Here is a 25873-nt window from a genome sequence, read left to right as displayed (position 1 = left end):
GCCATAGCTATTGATGTAAGAACTGAAGTGATTTGGGTTATTCTCAAGAAAACATGGAAAATGGCTAAATATCAGCTCTTATATTCAACTATTATGAACTATTTTTATTGTTATCATTGTATTTGTCCAAACAAATGTACCTTTAGTTGCACCAGGCATTAAAATGAACAAGAAATTGAAGAAAACAAGGGTGGTCTAATAATTTTTTCTGCGACTGTAGAAGAGTTTCAGTTTACAAGATCATTATTTATACTTCCACCATTTCATCCTTAACTCTAGCCCCATATGTAAAGTCAGTTCTACATTTACCCAATAAATCAGGATCATTTAACTGATTGATACAATAGTTTCCATGACACAGTGTGTTTCACTTTCTCATGGTTTTTCATTTCGTATTGACATCTACATCAGTGGTTGAATGTGATGCTTAAAGGTAATGAAGCAGAATATTTGACAGATTTATTCCCTTGTATTGATTCTCTGAACTCAAAACATGCCCTGGTACTTGGTTTTGTCCTCCTGATTCTTCTCCTCCATGCGCATGCTAAGCAGAGCCAGTTCCTTCTTGATGGCCTTCTTCATGCCTGGATCAAGGTCCAGAACCCTGCTGAAGTCCTGTCGGGCCTCAGCCTCGTTCCACACCGCCATGTGGGCTTTCCCTCGTAGGTAGAAGGCCTTAACTACACCTGGAGGAAAACACAAACATTTACACACATCCTTAACAGGTGTGTTTCATGTGCATCTCAGTTTTATAGAATCCAAAACACAGGATTTGTTGTTTTTAAGTGAAACACATCCACAATATGATTAACTTCCGCAGACACAAAAACATGCAAATACACAGAAACTCAAAAGTACACAATGTACATACTGCAGCAGAGAGCTTTTATAGGGTTGGACTTTATAGACGTATGAAACATACATTTATAGCTATCATAAAAGTTTCACACTCGCATACACACAAATACAGTGTGAAAAATACCCAGCTTGTTAAAGGCTGAATAAATTGTGAGGTTGTAATACTTATACTGCACACTCATTTATCTGCTGACTGGATATGATAACTTAACCAGAGATGGAATAAACAAATCTAGATAACCTCTTCATTCATCACAGCAGAGGTGAACATATCTTTGGCAGTGTCTAACCTGGATGCTGATTGATAATGTCGCTTGTGTGCTCAATGACCTCATAGAACTCCTCCATGCGTAGGAGACACTGGCAGTAGTTCAGTGTTAGAGTGTTGGCCATCTTCTCTAACTTCAGCCATGGGACATCCCATGATTTCTCCTGAGAGGATCACACAGTGCATGCTTATTTTAGTATTTAGTATTTATTAATTTGCACATCACAAACAACAAGAAAAAAATAAATAAAAAGAAATGATCATAGAGGTAACACCATTGTGCAGGAGAGGATAGAAGCCAAAAAGGCTTATATAAATTCCTCCCCAGAAATAAACCATACACAAAAGAGAAAGAAAGAATAAAAATACTACATAATTAAAATAATAATAGAAAATAAAAATCAAATTATTTAAAACCTTAAATTTTTTTGAATAAGAGAGTCCTTTTCAGATGCTTTTTAAATAATGATAAAGAAGATGTTGATTGAAGTTCAGGACGTAGAATATTCCAAAGATGTTTATTTTAGCTTATTTCAATTTCACCACATACTGGAAAACACATACAGTACAAACATTTTAATGCAGTTCAGGACAACCAAAGAAGTGTATGTTAAATTATTCACCTTTGTCTGCACATTTTTAATGCAGATTATCGCCTCCTTGTACTTTAGTGTGGCTTCTTTATGGTGTCCCTGTTTGTACAACTTGTTGCCCTGACCATGCAGCACAGGCACCATCTTCAGTCGCTCCTCATCATTGAGAGCCCAAGACTCCCTGTTGTACTCATTGGGCTGCTGCACCTGTAAAACACACACATACACACCTAAACACTGCTATTCCGATGCCACACGATGACAACAACAACAACGACAACAACAACGACAACAACAACGACAACAACAACAACAACAACAACAACAACACTTTTCATCTACTATTGAAGGAAAATTTCTGATCTACAGTCACGGTGTATATCATGTGACTAAAACAGACAGAAAAGAAAACATGGAATATCTAAAAGCACTGTTTTTGTCAGTACAATGCCAGAGCTATTGATGAATGAACTGAAGTGATTTTGGTTATTATCAAGAAAACCATGGAAAATGACTAGATATCAGCTCTGAAATTAAACTCTAATGAGCTATTTTTGTTGTTATCATTATATTTGTCCAAACAAATGTACCTTTAGTTGTACCAGGCATTAAAATGAACAAGAAATTGAAGAAAACAAGGGTGGTCTAATAATTTTTTCCATGACTGTATACCAGTTCACATATGTTGATTCCAAATGGGTGATGCTAGTTTTTTCCAGCACATCATATAAAAACACTCATTTTCCAGTCCGATGCTGATGCTTTATATACTGCATTCATCTTCTGACAATAATATGAACTAAACTGGTCATGCCTAGATCTAATACAGAAAAACCTGAGTAACAGAGCCCATCAGCTTGGATCAAAATTGTTCATTTCAGACACTTGCTCTTGTACTTGTGGATTGTGATAGTTTATCACTGTGGGAAAAAGACATTTATCACTATCATGTTTGGGTTAAAGCCCCATGGTACCCGGTTTTCCATTTCAGATATATCTTGATAAAATCACTCACCTTGTCCATCCCTTACATCAACCAAACTAGGGGGAAAAAATGATGTAAGTGGAAATTAAGTTTGAGGAACATTCTGCAACCCATCTGTCCATATGCTTTTAGCATGTCCACAACTAACTGATCACAATTTGGAGAGCTGAGCTTTGTCTGGAATATGGCATCACTGATGAGTTCTCCAATTTGGCTCTAATAAACTCTCCATCATTCAGCTTTGCATCATTTTTGGACTGGACCAGATTTTTCTATCACATATTAAATCCATCTGAATGTTGATCACTTAGAGTCCATGGCACTAAAACACTGATGTCACATGCTGCTTGTGCATAACTAAAAATTGTAATGTGCTGGAGAGATTTTGATTTCAGATTTAGCAGCACCTGATTTTATATAAAATACTTAATTTAATGTAATTTGGCCAGTGTATTCTACACAAATCTATTCTTTATGTTTGTATTTTTCTTGAAAATCATTCTTAAGCGTATGTTCTCTTTTCTTTGTCACCTTGATCAGCTCGAGGACAAAGTAGAGTGGTTTCGGTTCTTTCATCAGCTCATCCAGGTCATCGTAGCCGAGGGAGTGGTAGGCAAACATGTTGGCCATTCCACATGTATGCATCTGCCATTCAACAGGGTCTTTGCCCTCTGCGATCCGTCTCATACTCTTGGACACTAGTGGATAAACACCAGTGTGCTGAGGAGGAAAGAAGGTCAAGTGTCAAAAGTGAAAGGAGAACCACTGAATATTATTAATAATGTAGTGTATCTCTGTGAAAAATAAACACAGTTGAGTCAAGAAAAAAATGTGACAAGAAGATGGAAAATATTCCTGTAATGGCTCTGGGTGTATGTGACTGCTGGCTTACAATTTCTCTTCTCAGTTGCTGCATTATTTATTTACTGTCTGGAATGGAGGAGCACTGTTTTTTCATTAGCACATAAAATATTTGACTGAGCTGAAGATGCATTTTACATGGCCTTGATTAAAGAATATGTGCAATTGAAACCTCATTCCTTTCATTCATTACAGTTAAAACATCACCAATACTTCCTATTCATCCTCAGCCTGTCATCTGTTCATCAGGTCAGGTTTGCCCTCCACTGGATGGGAGTAATACTGCACAGCATCCAGTGAATATGTGGTGCAGCCATGTTGCTCAGAGGAGTGAATAAATGCTCTAAGCCCCATCAAATCTAATCAGAGAAGAGGAGAGGCAGTGGTGCTGATTCAGCAGGAATAAGAGCCGATTAGAGAAAAGTGAGGCTGCTGCAGATTAATGACAGTATGCCTCAACCCATCTGTCACTGATGGGGTGTGCAACATGCACACAAAAACAAACACAACAGACACACAGACAAACAAATGACCAATTTATAGGAAATACACAACATTCAGAAACAAACTCTGATATACTTTAAATATCTGTACCAGACAACATCCTTTATACCTGTAGATGACAGAAACAATATCCTGTAAATTACTCACAACTAAAATGTGCAGGGAATTTAATAATCTATAGTAGGTAAATAAAAATATCGGCTATGCTCAATAGATATACTTGTTTCTCTAATATTGATTATGTTTTGGAAAGTTGTGAGAACAAGTTTCTTGGATTTTTAGGCTGTAAAAATATGATGTATGTTGTGTTTTTACCTGACTAATTATTTGGTCTATATATCACTGTCGTCATCAGATGGAGATGTAGGCGGCCATTGTTAAAAGTTAATTACGTCCAACTCTTACCTTATATACTTTTCACTTTTTTGTGTTTCGTATTGTGGATTTATTATGTTGTCTAAAGTAAAAAAAAAAAAAAAAAAATCTTTTGCAAGTCAGCAAGACCATGTGTGCACACAAACTGACACAAAGCTGGTGATTTAACCCATAAAGACCCAGGGCTACGTTTGTGGCAGTTCCTGAATGAATTTTTCCTCTATTTCAACCTTTCTTAACTGATTTATCACCGTTTTTTAAAAATAATATTATGCCCTGTATTTTGCATTTTTTGGTGTAAATCATTTAGTTTCCTATATTTAATACACAGATCATGTAGATGTTCATGAAAACTCAGAGTAAATTCAAAGTTAATTATATCAAAACAGGGAAAAATGAAGAAAAAGTCACTTTTTCAGTAAATATATCATTAACTGAACATAAACCCAGTGTCTCCATTCACTGTCATTGATCCAACTCCATAGGTTTTACTGGTGAATTAATGTTATAGAAGATGACAGTGTTTCCACGTTCACTATGGAGCCTCTGAACGTCCAAATGGGTTATATCTGATCACCATAAAAAGATGACAAACTGTTTTTTACACCAATTATTTACATGTTTTGATAGGATTAGTGGGTCAACATGTATTAAACAGTTTAGATCAGTAGATGGTTTGTGTCGCTGGTGGCTGTTTGGGTCTTTATGGGTTAAAAAAAAAAGTTGTACTTACAATGGTGTCACACCAGAATTCAGCCACCTCGCCGATCCTCATGGAGGCCAGCAGGGTCTCCCAGATGTCCAGTTTAAACATGTTACCTATCACTATCTCCATAGGCGTCCCAACCACTTTGCTGTCATCTATCACTGTGCGATCATCGTCACACAACTGGGTGCGGAAATGAAAAGTCACCTAAAGGGAAAAGGATCATTAGAAAAATAAACATGTTGAGAGAAGAACAGCTGCTTATGTTTGATGATTATGAGCCTTTCACATGTATCAAAGACATAGACGACCATAAATCATTTCGCTGACACAGTCTCCTGTTAAAATAAAGGCTGAACATCAGTCTCATAAAACATGCCGATGTCACAAATGTCTCACAGTTCACTTATTCAACAGGCCAGAATGATCAGAGGAAGCTTGACGTGCCAAGGTTGAATGTTTGTTTAACATCCAAGGAAATTGAATCCACTTCACAAATGCTAGTGCACAGTGTTGTGTATAAACTACTCCTTCATGGGCTCTGTTTGTGTTTTAAGGTGGCATTGCCAACATAATACAATAACAGTGGAAGTCAAAAGTAATTTTATGAACTTTGGATGAAGAAAAACAACCTCTGCAACTCAGGGATTAGAACTGTAAAGACACTGTATGGTGCACATACAAGTATTGGTACACATTAAACTCAGCTGTTTTATTTCTAACAGTGCTACAAGACAATAATAACAAATATAACTTTATACTGTGGTAAATTATGCATTATCAGTATCATAAAAATTTTATATCATCTTTAGGGTTAATTTTGTTTAGTGTCAACTACGCTCACGAAATGCTTCATAATTTGTTTTTACTTAATTTAACACTGAATATTTTTTAATCATTAATCATCAGTTGTTCTAAATATTTTCCCTTTATATTTATAAATTATTTGTTATATCCAGACCATAGATAATCGGTCTAACCCACAAGTAACCTGTCTGGTTTCTTCAGCTCTCAATCAGGGAACAAAATCACTCTTTAATATAGAAAATAAAATATTGATTTGACATTTATTATGATTAAATATATAGATTTTTAAAAATGAAATATTTATGATTTGCTTTATTGATATTTCTGGTGTGGTCTATTAATAAGTTAATAGCCCCCGTGTCCCTCAAATACAGTCCACATTATTTTCTCTCATTAAGATTTATCAGCTATAATACAATAAAAAAAAATAACTGGTAGATTGGGGACTGCCTGTTACACAGCTGTATAGAGAAAATTGATCTAATACAGTCAATAATTGTGGTAGTTGTCACACAAAAAGGTATTTATATTACTTACGTTTTTTCCTATATGAATTAATGACCCAACAATTTTGTGGAGGTTTAACTAAAATATAATGTGTTTGGATAAGACTAATATGTTAAAACTGATGTAGATGATCTGACACGAACACTGTGCTTATTAAAGAGACATGGATTACATAATGTTCTATCAACCTCTTCTGGCTGCTAATGGGAATTACAATAGTATATAGGTGCACATTAACTATTCTCTGAGAAAAGATCAGCCTAAAAGTAGCTCAAGAAAAAGTCAAGCATGTTCACATTTAAGATGAGTACAGATGAGTGTTACCGACAGTCCTACTAAAGGCTTTAAACACAAATCTAACACATGATGCAATGTGGAACCCACCAGGTTTAATGCACAAACACAGCTAAATTCATCCTTTATTAGAATCTGCTTTCTATAAAATCAACAAAGACAAGATTGTAGAGACATTAAAGCCTGAAGTGGAACGTCTAATTTATTGATACAGCTCCAACTGTTTCATCTTCTCCGTGAACACCCATGATGATTCACAGAGTATAATAATTAAACACATGTTCAATTCCACCAGTAACCTCTAATTAAATCTAGAGGTTTGGAATTAGCATTGCATTTGGCCCCTAACTGAGCTTTTTATAGCTGTTTATTTGAAGTATAGCTCATTTGGATTAATTTACTGTGTGTAGAGGGTCATAAACATAAAATGTGGGCCCACACACCTCAGTTAGCAGAGGATAACAACAATGTTTCTACGAAGCCTAAAATGTGAAAGCAATATGTATATTTGAGGGAGTGTTTCAGTGATATCTTTCACTGATCTGAAGCTGTAAATGGAGTAAATGCCTGCAGTACCTTTGCACCTGTGATGACCTTTGGGATGTCTCCAGTCCCTCCGTGCAGAATGGTCTTCTTGATGCCTTCTAAGCCCAGCAGCATCGTATCCTGCATATCCGACATGTTTCCAGTTGACTGATATCAATTACCTAATAGACATATATATGTTTTTATAATTCAGTCTTTAAGTTTACTGTGTTGTGTGCAACATGTATGAGAGGTACAGATAAACTGGAGATGGTGTTTCTGGTGGATTTACATAGGCAGGGATAATCAGATTAGAAACTTCTACTCGTACTCATCTTTCATCATCTGTTTGTAGCTTCTTGTGTCAGTCATCCTAAGCGCTTTCTCCGACTACTGTCAGCTTCCAGAAACATCTAGAAATGGGAGGAAGATGAAAAACATGGAGTAGAGGAAGCTTCTAGATGGCTCAGATGAGGTTTTTTTTTTCTTTTTCTTTTCTTTTTTTTTTGTGGGAGAGCAAGAACATATCCACGTCTGTGTGGGTGATGAGTTCAGATTTGCTGAATGTTTTGTAAGAACAGAAGAGAGCAGTGGAGTGTGTGCATGACAGCAGGGGAAGGAAAGTGAAGAAACACAAATAGGTCTGTAAGAGTAGGACATTGTTTCCATTCCAGAGGAAATTTCCTGGATTTATGTGGATGTGGTGATCTGAACAATGTAGTGGATACTGAGAAATGGTGGAGCAGACAATTACTGTACGGACTCCTTGACCTTGTCTATTAAACATCTGTCTCCCATCTGGGTAGCATGTGTGTGTGTGTGTGTGTGTGTGTGTGTGTGTGTGTGTGTGTGTGCGCATGTGTGTGTGAAATCCAAGGCTCCTGTAGTGTTTGCTAACAAAGTCTGTAAGCAGTTTGAGGTGCAATTATTCTCAAAAATTACCCAGTGTTAATGCCTTATTCCGTACTAATTGCACAAATAGAAAACCCCATAACTGTACCTTGGCAATGCTCTCAATTGTATAACTTTACAGCTTTGTGTTTCCTCAGTGGTGTAACACAGCAGAAAAGGTATTTCACCAAGTTTACTGTCTTATCTGTATTCAAATAACACCTCTTTATACTTGCATAGTGCTGTAACATACTATCAAGCCTGCCTTTTTTTCCACTGATGTGACAAACAGTGTTAAGCAACAGTTTGGTATGTACTTGGCAGCTCTCCAAGACAAAGGTAATGAACACTTTACACCCTCTTGTGGAGAAAGTAGGTAGTGTAACTGGGGCCGTCCCCTGTCTTCTTGACCGAGTTGAACCTGAGTTTGATAGTGTGGCTGTCGAGGACCTGTAAAGCCCTCTGACACATTTATATGCAACACCAGGTGTCACTAATAAAGTTTATTGGACTGGGAGGAGATTTTTATTGTATATCTTTCAAAGTGGAGGAATATGGAAGAGGGAGCACGATGAGGTAGAATTATTATTATTAAAATAACACGTATACCGTTGAAATAGCAAGATGAAAATTTCATAGTAAATTAATAAAAAACAGCTTTTTTCCCTGGTTTTGCAGCTTTATGCCCTGACCCACATCCATCAGAAGGAATGGCTGGTGCTGAATGTCTCTTGTGTTAAAAAATACATTTAAACCCTAGAAATTCAACATGGGCATATGGTGTGATGTTTCTCTTGGATGACAGGTTTGAGTTGCTATAGTTACAGCCTTTTACATCATCATTATATCAATGAATTTAGAGGAGATTAAGCCATTATTTTGGATCCTCGTTCACACAAAGAGATTATGTGGCTTATGGTATGACACAAATCTTAGTTTTGAGGAGCTTCTCACCTTAGCTCTTTGATTTGACTATTAAACGTTGTATATAAGACCTCACCTTAGGTTTTTTTTTTTATTTTTATTTTTTATCTCATGCAGCGTAGAAAGTGAACAGCTATCCATCCAACCTGTTGGAGAGGTAATACCATGACAATGGAGTTTGCTGTAACTCGGGTGTTCAGTCGCAGTGACTCATATTGCTTGCGTCACACCGCCTACACTGTTCTCTATTGCTCTGCCAAAGTGTGTCTTAGGTGCATTTGTGCGTGCACATGCACTAAATGTCTCACATGTACATTTTAGTGTGGGAAATCAAATGTCTGACAGTCTTTAAACACACTTATTTGAGAACAGATCTATACAAGCAGTCCTACCAGCAGGAGGTACACATAGGTCTCCATCATATTTAGCTCTTCTGGAAACCCAAAGCTGATGCATTAGTTCCACTTTAAACAAGTCATATTCTATTTCTGGAAAGTACAGTCACAGATTTCCTGGGGAGGAGCTATTCCTTGTGTAAAGGCCATTCATTCATATACATAACACACAAGGGAAGGCTTCTTCCATGACGCACAACATACAGACACATAGCATAATGTTTATGAATGTGTAAACCTTTTGTGCTTCTGCTGTGGGAATGAGGTGTGGACGCCTCTGAGCATGTGTGAGAGAAAGAGACAGATGCAGTGATAGACAGAAGGAAACAGAAAAACAGTAGTGTGTGCTTTTTTCTCTGTCAGACTGACAAGTACTGTAGTGCTGACCCAGCAGATGCAAAAAGGAGGAACATCCCATATGTGCAATATAGACGTCGGTTTGCAAGATCTTGTGAAGACTCATACGTTTACTCAGACGACATGAGGTATTTCCAATATGTTAGACAGGGGATACATGTCTGAGGCTCCTTTAGTTCACTTGCTTTATGCTGCTTTATACTTATAGTCTGCAACATTTCGTGGCTATATTTGATCTTTTAATTCCAATGCCTTTACCTAAAAACTAAAGGATTACATACACAAATGATCATCTTTTTTAAACCTGTAGACTATTTAGATAATGTAAAAAACAAAACAAAACAAAAACAAAAACAATTTTATGTGTTAAATTCCATTGTATTAACAAACAGTTGCTTTAATGTAACTTTTACATTTTTACAGTATTTTCATGAATCTAAATATGTTTGTTCACTCTTCAGACAGACAAAATAGAGGGTTGGGGTAATTACACAACATACTGCAAACATTTTGAGAAATTACATTTATAGGGTAAAAATATAGCCTATATGTTTTGGCTTTAAAGACTAACAAAATCAGTTAATGAGACTTAATGCTCTTTAAGTAAATTAACAATCATTTCCCATTTTCCACTGGTTACACACAAAACACAAGCACACACACGTGAAAGAGAAGGCTCCGTGTCAACACGTATCCATCATTATGGTGTGTGTTTCTGTGCACATGTGTATGTAGTTCTCAGGTTAAGGAGAAGTGACAAGGTGCATGGCTACGCAATGAATCAGAACTGTGTTTGTTCTTCCATGGAGTTGCTTATACACATATATTCACAGAGACACAACTGGTTGGACTAATCTACCTACAGTGCAAACAACCTATGAGATAAACTTTTGCATCAACAAATGTTAATCCATCTGTAAGCAATGAATCTACATGATGCACAAACCTGAACATCAAATGATGCAAAGAAGCCAGTGAATTTCCAGCCTGTTGGTGTGGTGTTTTTCTTTTATTTTAGTGCGTGAATCTAAAAGTGACTCACACATTTAATTCCATCTTAATCAGCTGAATCATTGTCTAGCATCGTCGTCTTCCAAACCAGTGTGCATGTCGGGGGAATCACACAGTGTGTCATTCATGACTGCAAAAAAACACTTGAGCTGAGAAATGATGATCACTGCAGTTTTTTTTTAATTAGTGTAGTCCTCTGGATGAGAAAGTGAAATTAAGATTCCCGGTCCATTCTTCACATTTCCTCTGCAGATTTAAAAAGGCTAAGTAAAATGGCAGCAATTCAATCAACCCAGTAAAATCCTCCAGGCAGAGGATTTCAGTTTTGGATCTTGAATGTAACATTTTTAAAGTGAACTCTTATTTATCAAAGTGACCAAAATGGAGGAAAGCTGTGCAAACAGCTTTCCTCATGGATTACAGATGTCTGTGGAATTTTAATATTCCCAACTCTCCTCGGCTTCTAACAGTCTGTTTGTTAATCTAAGTTATCGTTGAGTCAACAACAACCTTCAGTTTGGAACATTATTAGTTTCATATCAATTGTACGTCTCATTTGCATTTTACAAAGGTGTGAAAAATACTGTTTCAAACCCTTGTAGCATATATCTCTGAGCTTTAATTTCCTTGCAGGGCCTTGTTGAACAAGGTCATTAATTGCATAACAAATGGCAGCCACCCAGCCACATCTTACAAAATTCAGCTGGGCGTCAACAAGATGATTATTTAAGTTCTTTAAAAATCAGCCTTGCAAGACACAGATTTCTCAGTGGTTTTTGCATTTACCCAGTAGAGAAAAGATCCAATCTGATCCATGCAGGAAACACTATTTAATTCTTTCTTCCTTGTGTAAATCCAGTCTAATCATTCTGTGAAACAGAAGTCTGACATGTGCAAAGCAGACTGCTGGCAGTTTGCCTAAGCAGAAAAGGTCAGAGGTCAGAGTCACTGCTCTCAAAACCACTCAGAGGACTTTTGACCCTGCAATACCTGTTGGAGTCAATAGGAGGGCTGCAGCACAGCTCGCAGTGTGTGTGTGTCTGTGTTAGCCATGTGTGTTAGCTGTAGCTGCCCTGACTTGCAAAATTCTCAGGAACAGCCTGCACTGAAGTCTTGTGAAGTCATGCAGTGGGTAACGACAGGCGAGAAGTTTCTGGAATGACACACTGGCTCAGATTCCTGCGGTGTGCATATCGCTTGCAGCTCTTACATTACACACATGTTTGATTTAAAGCAGTCTCTAAGGAGAAAATTAAATATAAACATCTCACTAACGCATTATTTCCTCTTGCATTCTATAGTCGATAATCTTTTAGCCTGTGCACAAGGATGTGTATTGTTTTGCTCTGATATTTGTGGCTCCGAACTAATCCCTCTCTCGTCAGAGCTGCTGGCCTTTGGCTCTGCAGCTCTTCTCAGCCACAATTTCCCCTGACTGGGCCCCTGCCGTCCTGCTCTCCGCCTGGCCCCGACCTTTAGTTACATACCAGAACACATAGCAGCCAGGACAAAGGGCAAATGCACACGACACATAAACAGGCTCATATGGTGCATGCCGACTCCCTGTTTCCAATGTACACAAATGTGAAGATGCTCTTTAGGACACATGAAAAAATTGGATATACTGTCGGTGTGTGATTTGTTTTAGGTTGGCACTGATACTGAATAATGTGTCTAATACATGTCTAATCAAATTAGATCAGTTACAAAGGCAGACCATGAAGGCAATTATAACATGTAATGAAAATAAAAGTATTTCAGTGACTTATCATTCAATAGAAAATGTGACTAAGAAGAAAAAATGTACCTTTGCTGCAAAATCTTATAACATTCCACTCAATAAAGTCCATATAACAGTACTGACCTCTAACTTCTAGGCTTTAAATGCAGGGTTCAACAGGTTAAGTGAAGGGAATGCATAGATCTGTAACTGTAACGGCTCATATCCACATGGCTGCTAGTTGTCAGGGGTGTCAGTGACAATCATTAGTATTGCTTTGATGAGACACTGACAAAGACAAGGCAAATCCTCCAGTGCCCATACTGTGAGCTAATAGAGCTAATTGACCCAGAGACCTGAACAGACATAATCCCATTGTTTACTTTCAACACGCGCTCATGCCCCTGTTAAGACTAGTTTCCCTCTGTCATAACAAACAAAATGTTACATATACTGAGATGAAGTCAAGAAATCTTCTCATGACATCATGTCAGTGGAAGTAAACAGTCAGAGAATCTGCATGTAAAAGCATTAAGCAATAAAGCTCATGTTGCAGTTTGGGAAGTCAATCTGAATGTAGTTTTCGCCATCCTTATGGGATGGTTGTCACAGTAGCACATCAACAAACAGATTTTTTTTGGTATTATTTTGTGGTTTCTCATTTACTGGCATGCAAAAGTGAGGACATTAAAGCTAATAAAGCATACTTCATTTACCTATATATATATATATATATATATATATATATATATATATATATATATATATATATATATATATATATATATATATATATATATATATATATATATATATATTTTTTTTTTTTTTTTTTTTAATTGCAAACAGAGCTTCTCAACACCAGATTCATACCAGATTCATGACATTAATCAGGTATTTTTCCGAAAAAGGCTTAAAATGCTCGTTTTTGATCCACTAATGGTACATGAAAAATTCTTAAAACCCTGGAACAAAATACAAAATGAAGGCAGTTCTTTTCCTGTGTTATATAAACCTGTAGTACATTTCTTAGACTCATCCTGCTACAAACTATGAAGCAGAAAAGAGACAAGAGCTACAGCCATCTACAGCAGTTGTTACAAGAACTAATATACTGGGAACACAGTGTAAGTCAAGCCTGCTCTTAATTAGCATGACGTCTTCAGTAAAAATCAAGTATTTAAAACAAGAGAAGGTAATCTGATATGCTCTGACCTTTCTTTTTAGGGTTTAAAGCAGCTCTGATCAAACAATCTGATGCTGCCGTATTGACCTTTTCTTCCGGGCCAATGGGGATATGAGCGAGGGAAGTGGGATATTGAATGTGATTGAAGTGCAGCCAACGGAGAGCGACAGGATCGACCTGAGTATTTCCCCCAACAAGCTGGTCTAATCTGTTGGGTGGACCAGGTCAAGGGATTAAATGGGTGCTATTCAGCGGCCATCCTGTCTGCCCTCAATACACTTAACCTGGCCTAATGTTTAAGACAATTTGTCTACTTGTTTAGAGGTAAAAGAATAAAGTTGCAAAAGGTTCATTTGGGGACACAGCAACAGAATTTGGATTTGTTCCAAGGTGTCTAAAGTATTCACATTCATTACTCAGGTAGAAGTATAGATACTAGGGTTTAAAAAGACTTCTGCAGAAGTTGAAGTATCAACTCAAGCTTTCTGCTCAAGTAAAAGTGTAAAAGTACTGGTATCAAACCTATTTAATCCATAAAGACCCAGTGTTACTTTTATGTCAGTTCCCAAATGAATTTTCCTCTCTGTTTAACCTTTCTTATGTTATTTATCACCATTTATTATAATATTGTCCTCTGCATTTTTTTTTTTTTTACTGTAAATCATGTATTTTCCCATATTTAATTTAGATATTCATGAAAACTCAGATTAAATTAAAAGGTTATTATATCAAAACAAAGAAAACTGAAGTAAAAGTGACTTTTTCACCAAAGACATCATTAACTGAACATAAACACAGTGTGTCCATCCTCTGTCATTGATCCAACTCTGTGGGTTTTACTGGTGAATCAATGTTGTAGAGGATGATGGTGCTCCCATGGTAACTACGGAGCCTCTGAACATCCATCTGATGAGCATGAAAAGATGAATAACTGTATTTTACATGAATTATTTACATGGATTGATAGGATTAGTGGATCAACAGGTATTAACCATTTTACATCAGTAGATGGTTCTGGTCTTCAGTAGATGTTTGGGTCTTTATGGGTTGAAGTATAAAAGTAAATGTAAGGAGAAAAAAATGCCATTATGACAAAAGCTTAGGCAGTGCCACAGGGGCCTATAGTGCACTACCCCACCTCCCCAAAAAACATTTTCTAAAGGCTATAATGACTATAATATTATATTAAAATTAATTAAAATGTGGGATGCACTAGGCTACCTGCTTCAGCTGCATACATGCCCATTGAAAATGAACGCATTTTAGCCCAATGCAAATGTATCAAAGAACCGTATATGTGCAGTACTGCGCATTAACGTGTTTCATGGAGTGTGCGATATGATGACTAGTTGAATATAAGTATTGGAATGGGGCAAAAAGTCAAGTGTGATGGACTGCACACAAACGAATAGAGTGTCAGAATGGTATATGTTTATACTTCTCATCCAACCACAATCAAATTCACTCTATCCCGATGGCACAATTTATCTAGATCTTTTTTAAAAAATTTGAACAATGACAAGCCGAAATGAAATAGGAGTAACGAGGCTATTTTTAAAATTAAAGGAGTAGAAAGTACAGATAATTGTATGAAAATGTAAGGAGTAGAAGCAAAAAGTTGGCTGAAAAATAATTACTCCAATAAAATATAGATAACCAAAATTTCTACTTAAATGGTGAATGGTAGATGGACTGCACATACATAGTGCTTTTCCACACCTTCATGGTGTCCAAAGTGATTTACAAAGCCTCATATTCACCCATTCACGCACACACTTATACACCAATGGACCATGCAAGGCACTACTTAAGTAAGGTGACAAAGTATTTGTACTTCATTACTTGACACCTCTGAATTTATTTTTTAGAAAAATGGTGGATTATATCCCAAAATATCAATATACCTTCAAACCAAACAAAATGTAAACTTATGCTCCCCCAAACACTGAAATTATAACAACAGATACTATTATGTTTAGTTTTTATCTGTCAGCTGTCACTATAAATTATTACGTCCTGACTGAAGAATATAGAATGAATTGTGGGAAAAATGACAAATCATTGCCTTGTACTTTCTAAAAAGTTCAGCCAGCATGTCTTAGTGTAATTCTAACTATCTTGTATTGCAGTACAGTATATTTCTGTAAAAGGAAACTGGGCTGTTTCTGCCGGAGTCTCTGGAGCAAACCAAGCTATGTGAATAATGCATCGATCCAGGCCTTACAGTATCACAGTCCACTGGTACACTCTGCATGACTGAACACAAACTCAGTGAACTTAGGAAGTCTCTCCTAACACTCCCGGGAGAGATTATCCACTCAGAAACCCTGTTTCAAATGCAATGCCATTTCCTGACCAAGGAAGAGCGCTGAAACAGTCAGATGTTTCACTGTTTGCCTGATGGCGAGCACGCCTTGAGATTGGAGCCTCTAACGGATCTAATGTGGACCATGTGCTGTCAGAGGGCAACACACCAGGGCTCTTCTGGTCCAGGTCTTCACGAGCGACTACTGACAATTTCCTCAAGTATGCGTGACATGCACATAGAATGGGACACTCCCACATACACACACATGCATCCATGTACACACTCTTTCATTGTGATTGTTGCATGCAGCTTGAATCAAAAGTCTGTCTGTCATCACATGAGTCCTGCATATGGTGAGCAGACACAGATCACTACTCTGTACATACTCTCACATGCATTACATACAGATGATCTGTCTCTACTGTATGCTCAGTGAGTTGAGAGGATTTATCCCCAGTCAGAGACTCAAATATGTATTCAAGTAAATGTGTATTTATAATCCATTCAGGTGAAACACTTTGATGACTCACTTGTAACCTCTGTTTAACAAATTATGTGACATTGTATACCAAGGGAATGCAGCTGCACCATTGTTGAAATGGTTGTGTGTGCAGACATTTTTAAGAATTCATTTATATCAATTCGTAGTGAGCTAATGATAAAATACAGATGAGCATTCCTGCTTACTGTAAAACCACAAGGCATGCTTCCAAAGAAAGTCACCAGAGGATGGGTTCGGCTTCTTTGTATTCTAATTGGAGAAGGCTTAGTGATGTCATCACTTTAATATTGTTCCAATATGTTTGTGGGGCTGAAACAAGAATACTTTGTCTTTCAGTTCCCTATTCACATAGTTTCAGTTAGTTTTATGAATGTCTAAGTAGTTTCATGTTAATTTCTATTTGGGTGCTTCTATGAAACTGGTCCCTAAAAACAGGACATTGGGGCTAAAAACTCAAACCAGATGTAGACTAATGTTATGAAGCAAGTTTGGAAGCACTTTGAGTTTAAAAATAAATATTAACTGTGATAAAAGAGAAACTATTTTTCAGATAAAACCCTTCCTATATATATGTGTATATATATATATGTGTGTGTGTGTGTGTGTGTATATATATATATATATATGTGTGTGTGTGTGTGTGTGTGTGTGTATATATATATATATATATATATATATATATATATATGTGTGTGTGTGTGTGTGTGTGTGTATATATATATATATATATATATGCAAAAATCCACATGTTAAGGACACAAAATATGTGTTACTATTTTTCTGAATATCTCTTTATTCTCTCACAGGTACATTTTGGAAATCTAACTAATTATGCAAGGCAGAGTGTTTCACAAGAATGGCCGCTGTTGCAAAATCACTCACGATTTATTTGTGTTTAACTGGGCAGGTTCTGCATGTAATGCCAGTGGACACGATGGGTTACACGCGAAACCTGGAATGAGACTGCTGATTCATGAAAAAACCACATATCTAGATTAAATTACAGTTAAAACCACTAGGATCGTCATATTTAACGCAGTGTCTTTATTTATAACACTATATAAGACCATTTCAAGCCATGTGTTCCAGATCAAATGCACTGACACCTAGGTAGCTTTTCATGTCCCAATTTTGGTCCTATTTTTGGCCCCAATATTTTATTAAAAATTCATTAAATTTGGGATGGCTCAGAACAAGAGTATAATTTTTTTTTTTTTTTTTTTTTTTTTGCATTAATCTGAGGTCATCATTAGGTACTGTACATCCAGGGGGGAAATATGTCTAAATTTCTCTTATTATCGGGTCTAAAAAGCTGACAAAGTTCCAGACACCAAAATAAACCCAGTTTCATAGAAGCATCCATGTGGATAAATTAACTAGTTGTAGAAGTTTCATGGAGGATTGTAACTCTGTGTGTTTATAATCAGTAATCAGCAGGTAATCCACTGCTGTGCCATGTCAGGTCCATATAACATCACACATCTGGCTGATTCCATGGGTCAACTTTACCAATAAGCTCAACAGGAAGAGGAACCAGGGCAACCACAGCTGTCGGTGTTATCATCTGGGATAACATCAGTGTCCACTGGGCTCCTCTGGTTTGTGTCTAGTTCAATGACCGTTTCGCATTCATAAACCTTTTTTTTACTTGAATATTCTGTGTTCCTCTTGGTTTCCATGGAGGAGGCCTGTGGGGAAATGTCCATAGAAGCATCCAAGGCCGGATTAGACAGACCAGGCCGTATTTCTGCGTAGCTTGGCCAGGGAAAACGTCCTTCATGATACTGATGACATTCTGTGGCTGGTTCCAGACCAGAGAAGAGATAATTATGCAGAACGGTCATAATTAGATTTACAGTACATCTGATACCTATGTACATATAAAGTGTCTTTTTTCTTTTCATTTTTCCTTTCCAGAATTGTATGCTATGGACCCTATCTACCACTGATCCTTCCATATGGTTTTCTCAAAGTAAATATATTTGTATGACTCCAAAAAGTTATTGTATTGCATTGTTTGAGGGTGTTTTTAGCAGAAATCTGTATTGCATAGAGAAAGGGTACACTGTTTAAAATAAAGCACAAAAAAAAGAAAAAACACATTTTGATAGGAGTGTTTGGCATTGATCTGTAACCGACATTTATCTTTCAACTGCTTATGAATTGCTGGAAATGCTACTGGAATAATTGTAAACATGAGAATGACATGTTGAGAGAATGGTTGTAGTTCTGAGAAAATGGTGAATGGTTTTAGAAAAAAAAGATTGTGAATGTGTACTTGCCAAATAGAGTCAATGCATTTATAGAGTTTAACTATGTGTGAGTGTAAAATCACAGCAGAATAATTCATGTGTGTTTGGAAATGACTGGATCACAGGTACGTACTGTAGGTGTATCATGAGCTGAATTGAATCCAAAATGAGCCAATGTTTGCTGTTCCTCTGTAAGTGCTAATAAGCAACAGTAGCTTGGAAATCCTAGACGAGCCAGCGTTCACTGGTCTCCCTTTGCCTCTCTCTCTTACAAGGGATTAAGTTGTCAGGTTACATTGAACTCTGAGCGCCCTCCACCCAGACAAAACTGTCTTAAGGTGCAGGCCGTCCAGTTATTTATAACTCTGTTGGGTAAGCTTTCTCTCTATGGCCCATTGCAGCCCATAGACATGTATGGGCCTCTCTGTTCTGCTTTATTGCGTGCACCCAAGGGAGGCACATACTATGGCTGTATTTATACTTATGTGTCTATGTTGCCTATATGCTATAATTTATGATAAAATAACTTCCATACATGGCTCAGAATGTAAGTGTGAGGATCACAGCTGTTTAACAAGATTGTCTGGACATTGCTGGTCAGACTTTCCAAAGAGTTACATAACAGGCCTTCACTGTCAAGAGACACACACTCGGAGTGCATTGTGCAGACAGCCAATTGCAGACACAAAACACTGATCCACTCTTCTTTTGTTACACTATGCTGCATCCCACTCTCATTTCTTTCCCCCACTTTCTCTTTCTTTCTCTGCTCAGCCCACCTATGTGGAACTACAGTCTATTTTGGGAGCTGATGCCGGCCAAGTATCGGCTGCAATGTGTAAAACACATCATGGATAGGGGCCCCTTTGCGACAGGATGCGTTCTGGCTTAAGTACCACAGTGAGTGGGTGGAGGCTACTTTGTATAATCTGTCAATTCCTGGCTGTACATTGGTTTCTAATCAGATCTGAAATCTCTTTTTTGAGACACATTTAGTTATATTTTCACATTTGATATTTCATTTGAAAGCATGCCGGTTAGTTTATTTGTGCTAATCCAACTTTCTTCGGACACCTGTGATTGGATTTACACCTATGTTTCCACATTCATCAAAAGCTTACCTTGTCCTAGCTTTACAACAACAAACACTTTTAGCAACATTCTCCTGATACTGAAGGTCTGACGCTGCATATCAAATGATTTATGTGCATACCATTTACACTGTAAAATATAACAAAAATCTTTGAAGACAGTTATTGACAGTTTCAATAAATTACTTTATTCATTGCTCATTAATCATAGCAGGACAGCACTCCATAAAACAACTGCAGGATAGAAAGCACATGACCATAGTGATAAATTTCCTACATTTAAAGTAAAGCTGCTCAACCACAAAGAAAGACAGTATGAGAAGAAACAGACCTCACTGTATTTCAGCTGCTAACATTTGTACAATTACTCACCAGTTCTAAAGAGCAGGTTACTGACATTCAACTACATTTCACAACTTCACACTCAAAAAGCACAGTAATCATCCCCATGGCATATTTGATCAATGTACATGCAGTCCTTAAGCTCTGTCTTTCTGCTTCACAGAAACGGAAAATGTTAACATTTTATTTGTTACATATTTCCTTGTTTCCTATCTTGCTTGACAGCAGACAGACAGAGTACAGGGATTCCTCTTTGGATTACTGTTGTTTGACTTGATGTGTTTCAGCTGTTGTCTAGACAGTGTTCTTGGATTATTTACCTTTGTGGGATGTGTAATGGCCCCTAAAATTGTAGTTTTCTTGAAAGAAAACTATTCCATAGGCACACAGCCCCATAGTTTACCTTTGTATCAGCTGAAAGGAGAAAGCATAAAGTTGCTTCAGCAAGGCATCTGTGGCAGTTTTTTTTTTTTTCTTCTTGATTTGGCAAAGGATCCTGTGTGAAAGACAGAAAATGAATCCTTTCACATTAATAAAACTTGCAAACTAAATGCGATAGGACATGGATTATGCTGGTGAATTGTGTTTTCATGAGGTGACAGTGCACTGGGGACCTCATTAAAATATACTTGGAAAGGGAATGTTTTCCAGTAATGCCAACATTTCATTTAGAAAAGTGACACTTTCCATCCAAATATAAAATTTTAGCATCTGAAACCACTCAGACACCAGCAAATTTCACTCAAACAGTCACTAATAAACATAACGTCTTTTCACAATTTGGAATAGCCTATAATGTAGAATTATCATAATACCATACACCATAATGATACCACAGAAAAAACACTTTAAAAAAATAAAATAAAGTTAGTATTTAGTATAATTTTTAAAAAAATATGAAGAATTGTTTTAGTAAAATCAGGAAAAGCCTGTTGATTGTACTAGACTGACTTCATGTCCATATAAATACCAACTAAACACAACAAACTTTTCCATTTCCCTACAAGTCAGAAAAGGAGAAGAGTGTATCTGATTCCAGTAACAAAGACATTCTTGTTGGTAGTTAAATTGGTCACTGAATACAATTGTGCAAGCTCAGTAAAATGCTGTTTCAATAGAATTTAAGGTTAAACAACAACCATTGGCATTTCCTCTCATTTATACCATAGCAGTATTTATGATAGCCTAGTGCTAGTTCAATACACTGATCGTGTGTGTGTGTGCAACCTCCTGATGTGATCGAGTTCTTGTCTGCTTTGGGCCACAAGATGCACTTTTCCCTCTGGGGCTAAAGGTCATGGAGGATTGAGGAGGCACGCTGTGCTGCAGGCGCAGTTGCGTCACCACCAGTATTGAGTCAGGTGCACTCCCGAGGATCTCACTGCCAGCTGCCGTCGAGGCAGGGATAATCTGCCTAAGCAGCTTTCACATGATTTCACCCACAGGGAAGAATTTAGGAGAGGTTTGTAAACCTCTTCAGACCTGGCCTTGGAGCTTCTTCCTGCTTTGACTTAAGAAGTGAACAAGAGCCGCACACCAGACACAGCACCGAAGAATTAAAAGAGGAACCCATCCATTAGCTCTTGGTTTTGATCTTTTATTTCAAAGTGAGTTTAAACACAGTCGCCCTATCACTCCATTAGCCATTAGTGAAAGCACAGCAGAGAGAATAAAGCGATAATGATCACAGATCTGACATCGATGTCTTGAGGTAGAATCTCTCGTCAGACGCAAGATAAAAAAATAATTAGATTTATGTACTTGGACAGACCACATGGAGCTTCTGTGACCTTCTCTATGAGGGTCATCTGAACTTGAACAGAAAAAGATAATCTACTATCAGCCAGGGGTCAAAGTCAGCTGCCTAGTGTCTATACATGCTGTGTGAGGATGTGACTGGTATTACATATTCCAAAGGGCACTGGAAACCCTATCCTCGGAAAGAAAACTGTGTTGTGCGTGACCACACATAACTTTGACCTTTGGCTTTTGGATACCACTGTAGTTCTACACAATTCCTTTGGGATAGACAACTTATTATTTAAAAAAACAAAAAACAAAATCTGAGTGTTTGAAATCCAATGCGAACTGGCTAAAGCTTGAAAATCTGGGAGGAGTTAAATGAATAAATTGCAGACAGACATTTCAGTCTTTACAGATGTGTGAAGACGTAGCGTGTATTCCTGCTCTGCCTCTTTCTCTTGGTGTTAGCTTTCACAATATTCAAGCAGCCCCTCAGTATCTCAGAGATTATTACCGGTTGATCTGTTTGTGTGCTAACTAATGCGCAGCAGATGACTGCCTGATGTTGAGGAAAAGGCTGCAAGAGTGGAGAGTTTTCATTTAAAACCAATTACCAGTTAACTGTCATTTAAAATATTAGAGTAGAAAAAAAGCACAGATGTAATTAAAATGCATGCTGTGAAATAACTTTAAGGAATTCAGAGCCTCAAGGTTGCATCACAGTGAACTTACAGAGAAAGGACAAAATAATTACAACTTAAGTCAAAATAAAAGCAAAGGACTACATACTTGTATAAAGGTTTATAGCCCAAAATCAAATACTATTTTAAGCAATACTGATTAAAACACGTACATCACACACCGAATGACTGAAAAGGAGAGTACAGTACAGTACCTTACAACATTATGGTTCCAGTTCTCATTGTGAGATACACTAAATTGCTTGAGTAAGGACTTGCTATTATTGCTCACAGGGCAGCTCACGCCTTAAGAAGATTATTGTTTATGTTCCCTCTGGCAGTATAATGTACATCTATAACAGGAAGTGTGTTAGCTAAGTCTATAAGCCCGAAGCCTGGAACAGTAATGTGCTGTAGTTTCCAACATGCCAGTCTCAGTTGAATGAAAGATGACTCATAAACGAAAAAAGAAAAATGTTAATTTTTAATCATTTGTAAACTGTCTTCTTTAACTCTTATTATTAAACTCTTATTGCTATGAGTGCTCCTTCATTATTTTTATACCCTGCTGTTGCTAATGATAAGTTTAGATGTAATGTGTGACAGTTCCTCACTTAGTGTTAAGCAAAGGCTGTCTAAAAAGTACTTCCTTTAAGGCTCTTTTCATTCCTTTTGTATCTGTAAATGGTCAAAACTTTCATTTCTGAATGTATTTGTATATTTTTCTGATCTCTTCCTTTTGACCACCTGTGCATCACATTGCCAGCTTACTTTCCAGACTTCTACAGCACCTTCTGCTTAACACTTCACTACAGCAAACATTTGTAAAACATGGTGAATAATTACAACATGCTGAGTGAGAATTTTTTTGACTGTGCAAAATTAAAAGATCTAAAATTAATAACCTGGGATGTCTTTAACTTGTCACAAAAACCAACCAATGCCCTAATAATGTTTTTATGAAATGTAATTTTTTAAATTAGTAGTAGTAATAGTAGTAATAGTGGTATTACCATGACTAATCCATTAAGTGTATATCATCAGCACAAATTAACAGGAATGCATTAACAGTGTAGTGTGACAATAGTGTGTTGACAGCCATAATTTTTATCCATTTAACATAATACTATGTATTATTCCATAAAATGGCTGTGAGCTAAAAATATTTCATGATTGATAGCCTGTAGGTTGACTCTGTCCTCTTTCAATGCTGGTAGTCAGTCGCTCTGTTTGCTGCAGCTGTCTGCTCCTCACTTTCTGTGATGACGTTTCATTTGCTCGCCCTCCACAGCTGGCAGAACATCTGGTTCAGGTACAGGTATAGGCCACCCGGGTGCAGAGAGGGTGTGGCACATCTGGATTGGAAAGGTGGGAGGGAAGGGATGTGCACACTCATGCATGCACAGATAGACAGTACAATCAGATAGAAAAATGGCTCCATCCTGTTTACAGCAGGTGCCCTTTGCATCCCCTCTTCCACAATCTCTTAATGCACTCAAAGGCAGATTCCCTGGGAGCGGATCAGGCAGGCGAGGCGCTGACCTGAAACAAACCTAACCAACACACAAGGTCAAGGTGTGACCCTTATATGCAACTTTATGGCGCATTAATGCAGGGTACTGGCAGTGCTACCTGAAGAGGATGTACAGGAGGGAGAGTGGAATAATCCCATGTGTATGCATGTGGCACTGAAGTGAGAGCAGCTAGCGGGGGTGGAGGGGGATGAGGAAAAGGTCTGCCAAGCATAAGGACTGAGAAGCAAAGACGAGCAGACAAGAAGATAAGGAGATTGGGGACCAGACAGAGACCTGGCCAGACCACGCTGAAGGTAGTCGACGTGGGGGATGCGCCGTAAGCAGGCAGACGAAGGAGTCACCTCAGTCCTTGATTCCATCTGTGGTGTTAAAGTAAGAACTGAAAGAGTCAGTGAAGGCAACAGAGAGCATCTGTGCATGGGAGAGTAAGCTGGGGCATCTGGTTTTGTTAAGGCCTCAGAACATTCCTTCCCTCTGTTCGGCTCTGGCTGGCAGCTTTTAAAGGGACACGTTCGCGCTCATATCCTGCTCTGGGCATTGCCCTCTCTCTTGAAGTTTGCTTTATGAGAACTGAGGGTCACAGGCCAGATGTGTGTCTGTATGTTTATTCTGCATGGCACTAGTCATCACAGACATGTTAGATGTCTTCCCCAATAAGAGATTAACAGCTTTTTATCATTTTATCTGTTTCTTCTCAGTAGGCATATCTTGACTACAGATAAAATTATAAAACTTTTGAGGCAACATGACGCAAATAAAAAAAAATGCAGTGAAATTAAAATTTTTCTCATATTTGCTTCAGTTTAAAAAAATGTTAAGAATGATGTAAACACATTAAAAGCACTTTCTTGTTGATTTTTCTGTATATGAATCATTTTCAGGCTCTTAAATCTTCCTCTATTCAAATGTGCTTCCAGTATTAGTCAGTCAGTCACTGAACATACTTCACATGTTTGCGTTTCAACATTGAAAAGGATTATTTACAAATTCACTGAAAACTTGTGGGCAGCTAAAGATACATAGATGTTTTTTTTTTCCAAAATTTAATAGTGATAAGCCATATTTTAAACCTGAAACAAACAATGGAAATCTTTAACTGTGACTGCTGACGCTTCAGTAAAATGTATTTTTTGGCATGATGCAATCCAGGTGAAACTAACAATTGTGCCAAGTCTGTACAACAGTATTATAATAATATCTCATTAAAACACTAGCCTGCATTGCTATCATGAAAACCAAGCGTGAATGACAGAGATGAGTCGACAGTTCCATGATGCAATGCTTTTGTTACATGATACAGCAGGTGTCATGGTGTGAATCTGAGCACATGATCATGCTGCATAAGTAACAGGGCTTTTAGGCAGTGACGTCTGATGGTCAGCGGCTCGATTTTGTCAGCGTTCTGACAGTTGCTCGTAGAGACAGAGGGGTCTTCAGGGCAGGAAAGAGCCGACGACAACAGTTCTTCAGCTGGCAGCTTTAGTTGGTACATGAGGACATAAAGCTTGCCAGTGAAGAACTGCTGTAGGTCAGCCAATGGACCCCGACATGATCATATCCTTAAAAAAGTGGTATTACTTCAATCAAGGGAACATTTTGATACTTCATCTCCATCTGTGGGAAGCTAAACAGCTTTTCTACAGAGGCTAATGA

At 37.5% G+C, this 25873-nt stretch overlaps 1 protein-coding gene and 1 long non-coding RNA gene across 3 annotated transcripts; both read right to left on the bottom strand.

Annotated features, from left to right (window-relative positions):
- Positions 1-250: 250 nt before the first annotated feature.
- Positions 251-7572, bottom strand: aipl1 (aryl hydrocarbon receptor interacting protein-like 1). Of its 2 annotated transcripts, none has more exons than XM_030151710.1 (6): positions 7335-7572; positions 5178-5357; positions 3230-3424; positions 1750-1920; positions 1149-1290; positions 251-686 (listed from the first exon to the last, which is right to left on the bottom strand). In XM_030151710.1, the coding sequence occupies exons 1-6, from the start codon at positions 7437-7439 to the stop codon at positions 487-489; spliced, it is 993 nt and encodes a 330-aa protein (XP_030007570.1). In that variant the 5' UTR covers positions 7440-7572; the 3' UTR covers positions 251-486. The 2 variants fall into 2 exon arrangements, with proteins under 2 accessions (XP_030007570.1, XP_030007569.1); XM_030151709.1 differs by having other exon boundaries at positions 1750-1926; positions 3236-3424; positions 7335-7569.
- Positions 7573-20085: 12513 nt separating this feature from the next.
- On the bottom strand, positions 20086-25664 carry LOC115431395 (uncharacterized). The gene is made up of 2 exons (XR_003937091.1): positions 24318-25664; positions 20086-24238 (listed from the first exon to the last, which is right to left on the bottom strand). It is a non-coding gene; the product is annotated as an uncharacterized LOC115431395 (long non-coding RNA).
- Between the last annotated feature and the right edge of the window lie 209 nt (positions 25665-25873).

The sequence above is a fragment of the Sphaeramia orbicularis genome, chromosome 13 (genome assembly GCF_902148855.1).
Source record: "Sphaeramia orbicularis chromosome 13, fSphaOr1.1, whole genome shotgun sequence".
NCBI classification, from domain to species: domain Eukaryota; kingdom Metazoa; phylum Chordata; class Actinopteri; order Kurtiformes; family Apogonidae; genus Sphaeramia; species Sphaeramia orbicularis.
Note: the sequence above shows the minus strand (reverse complement) of the source record. Positions and strands in the feature narration are given on the sequence as shown.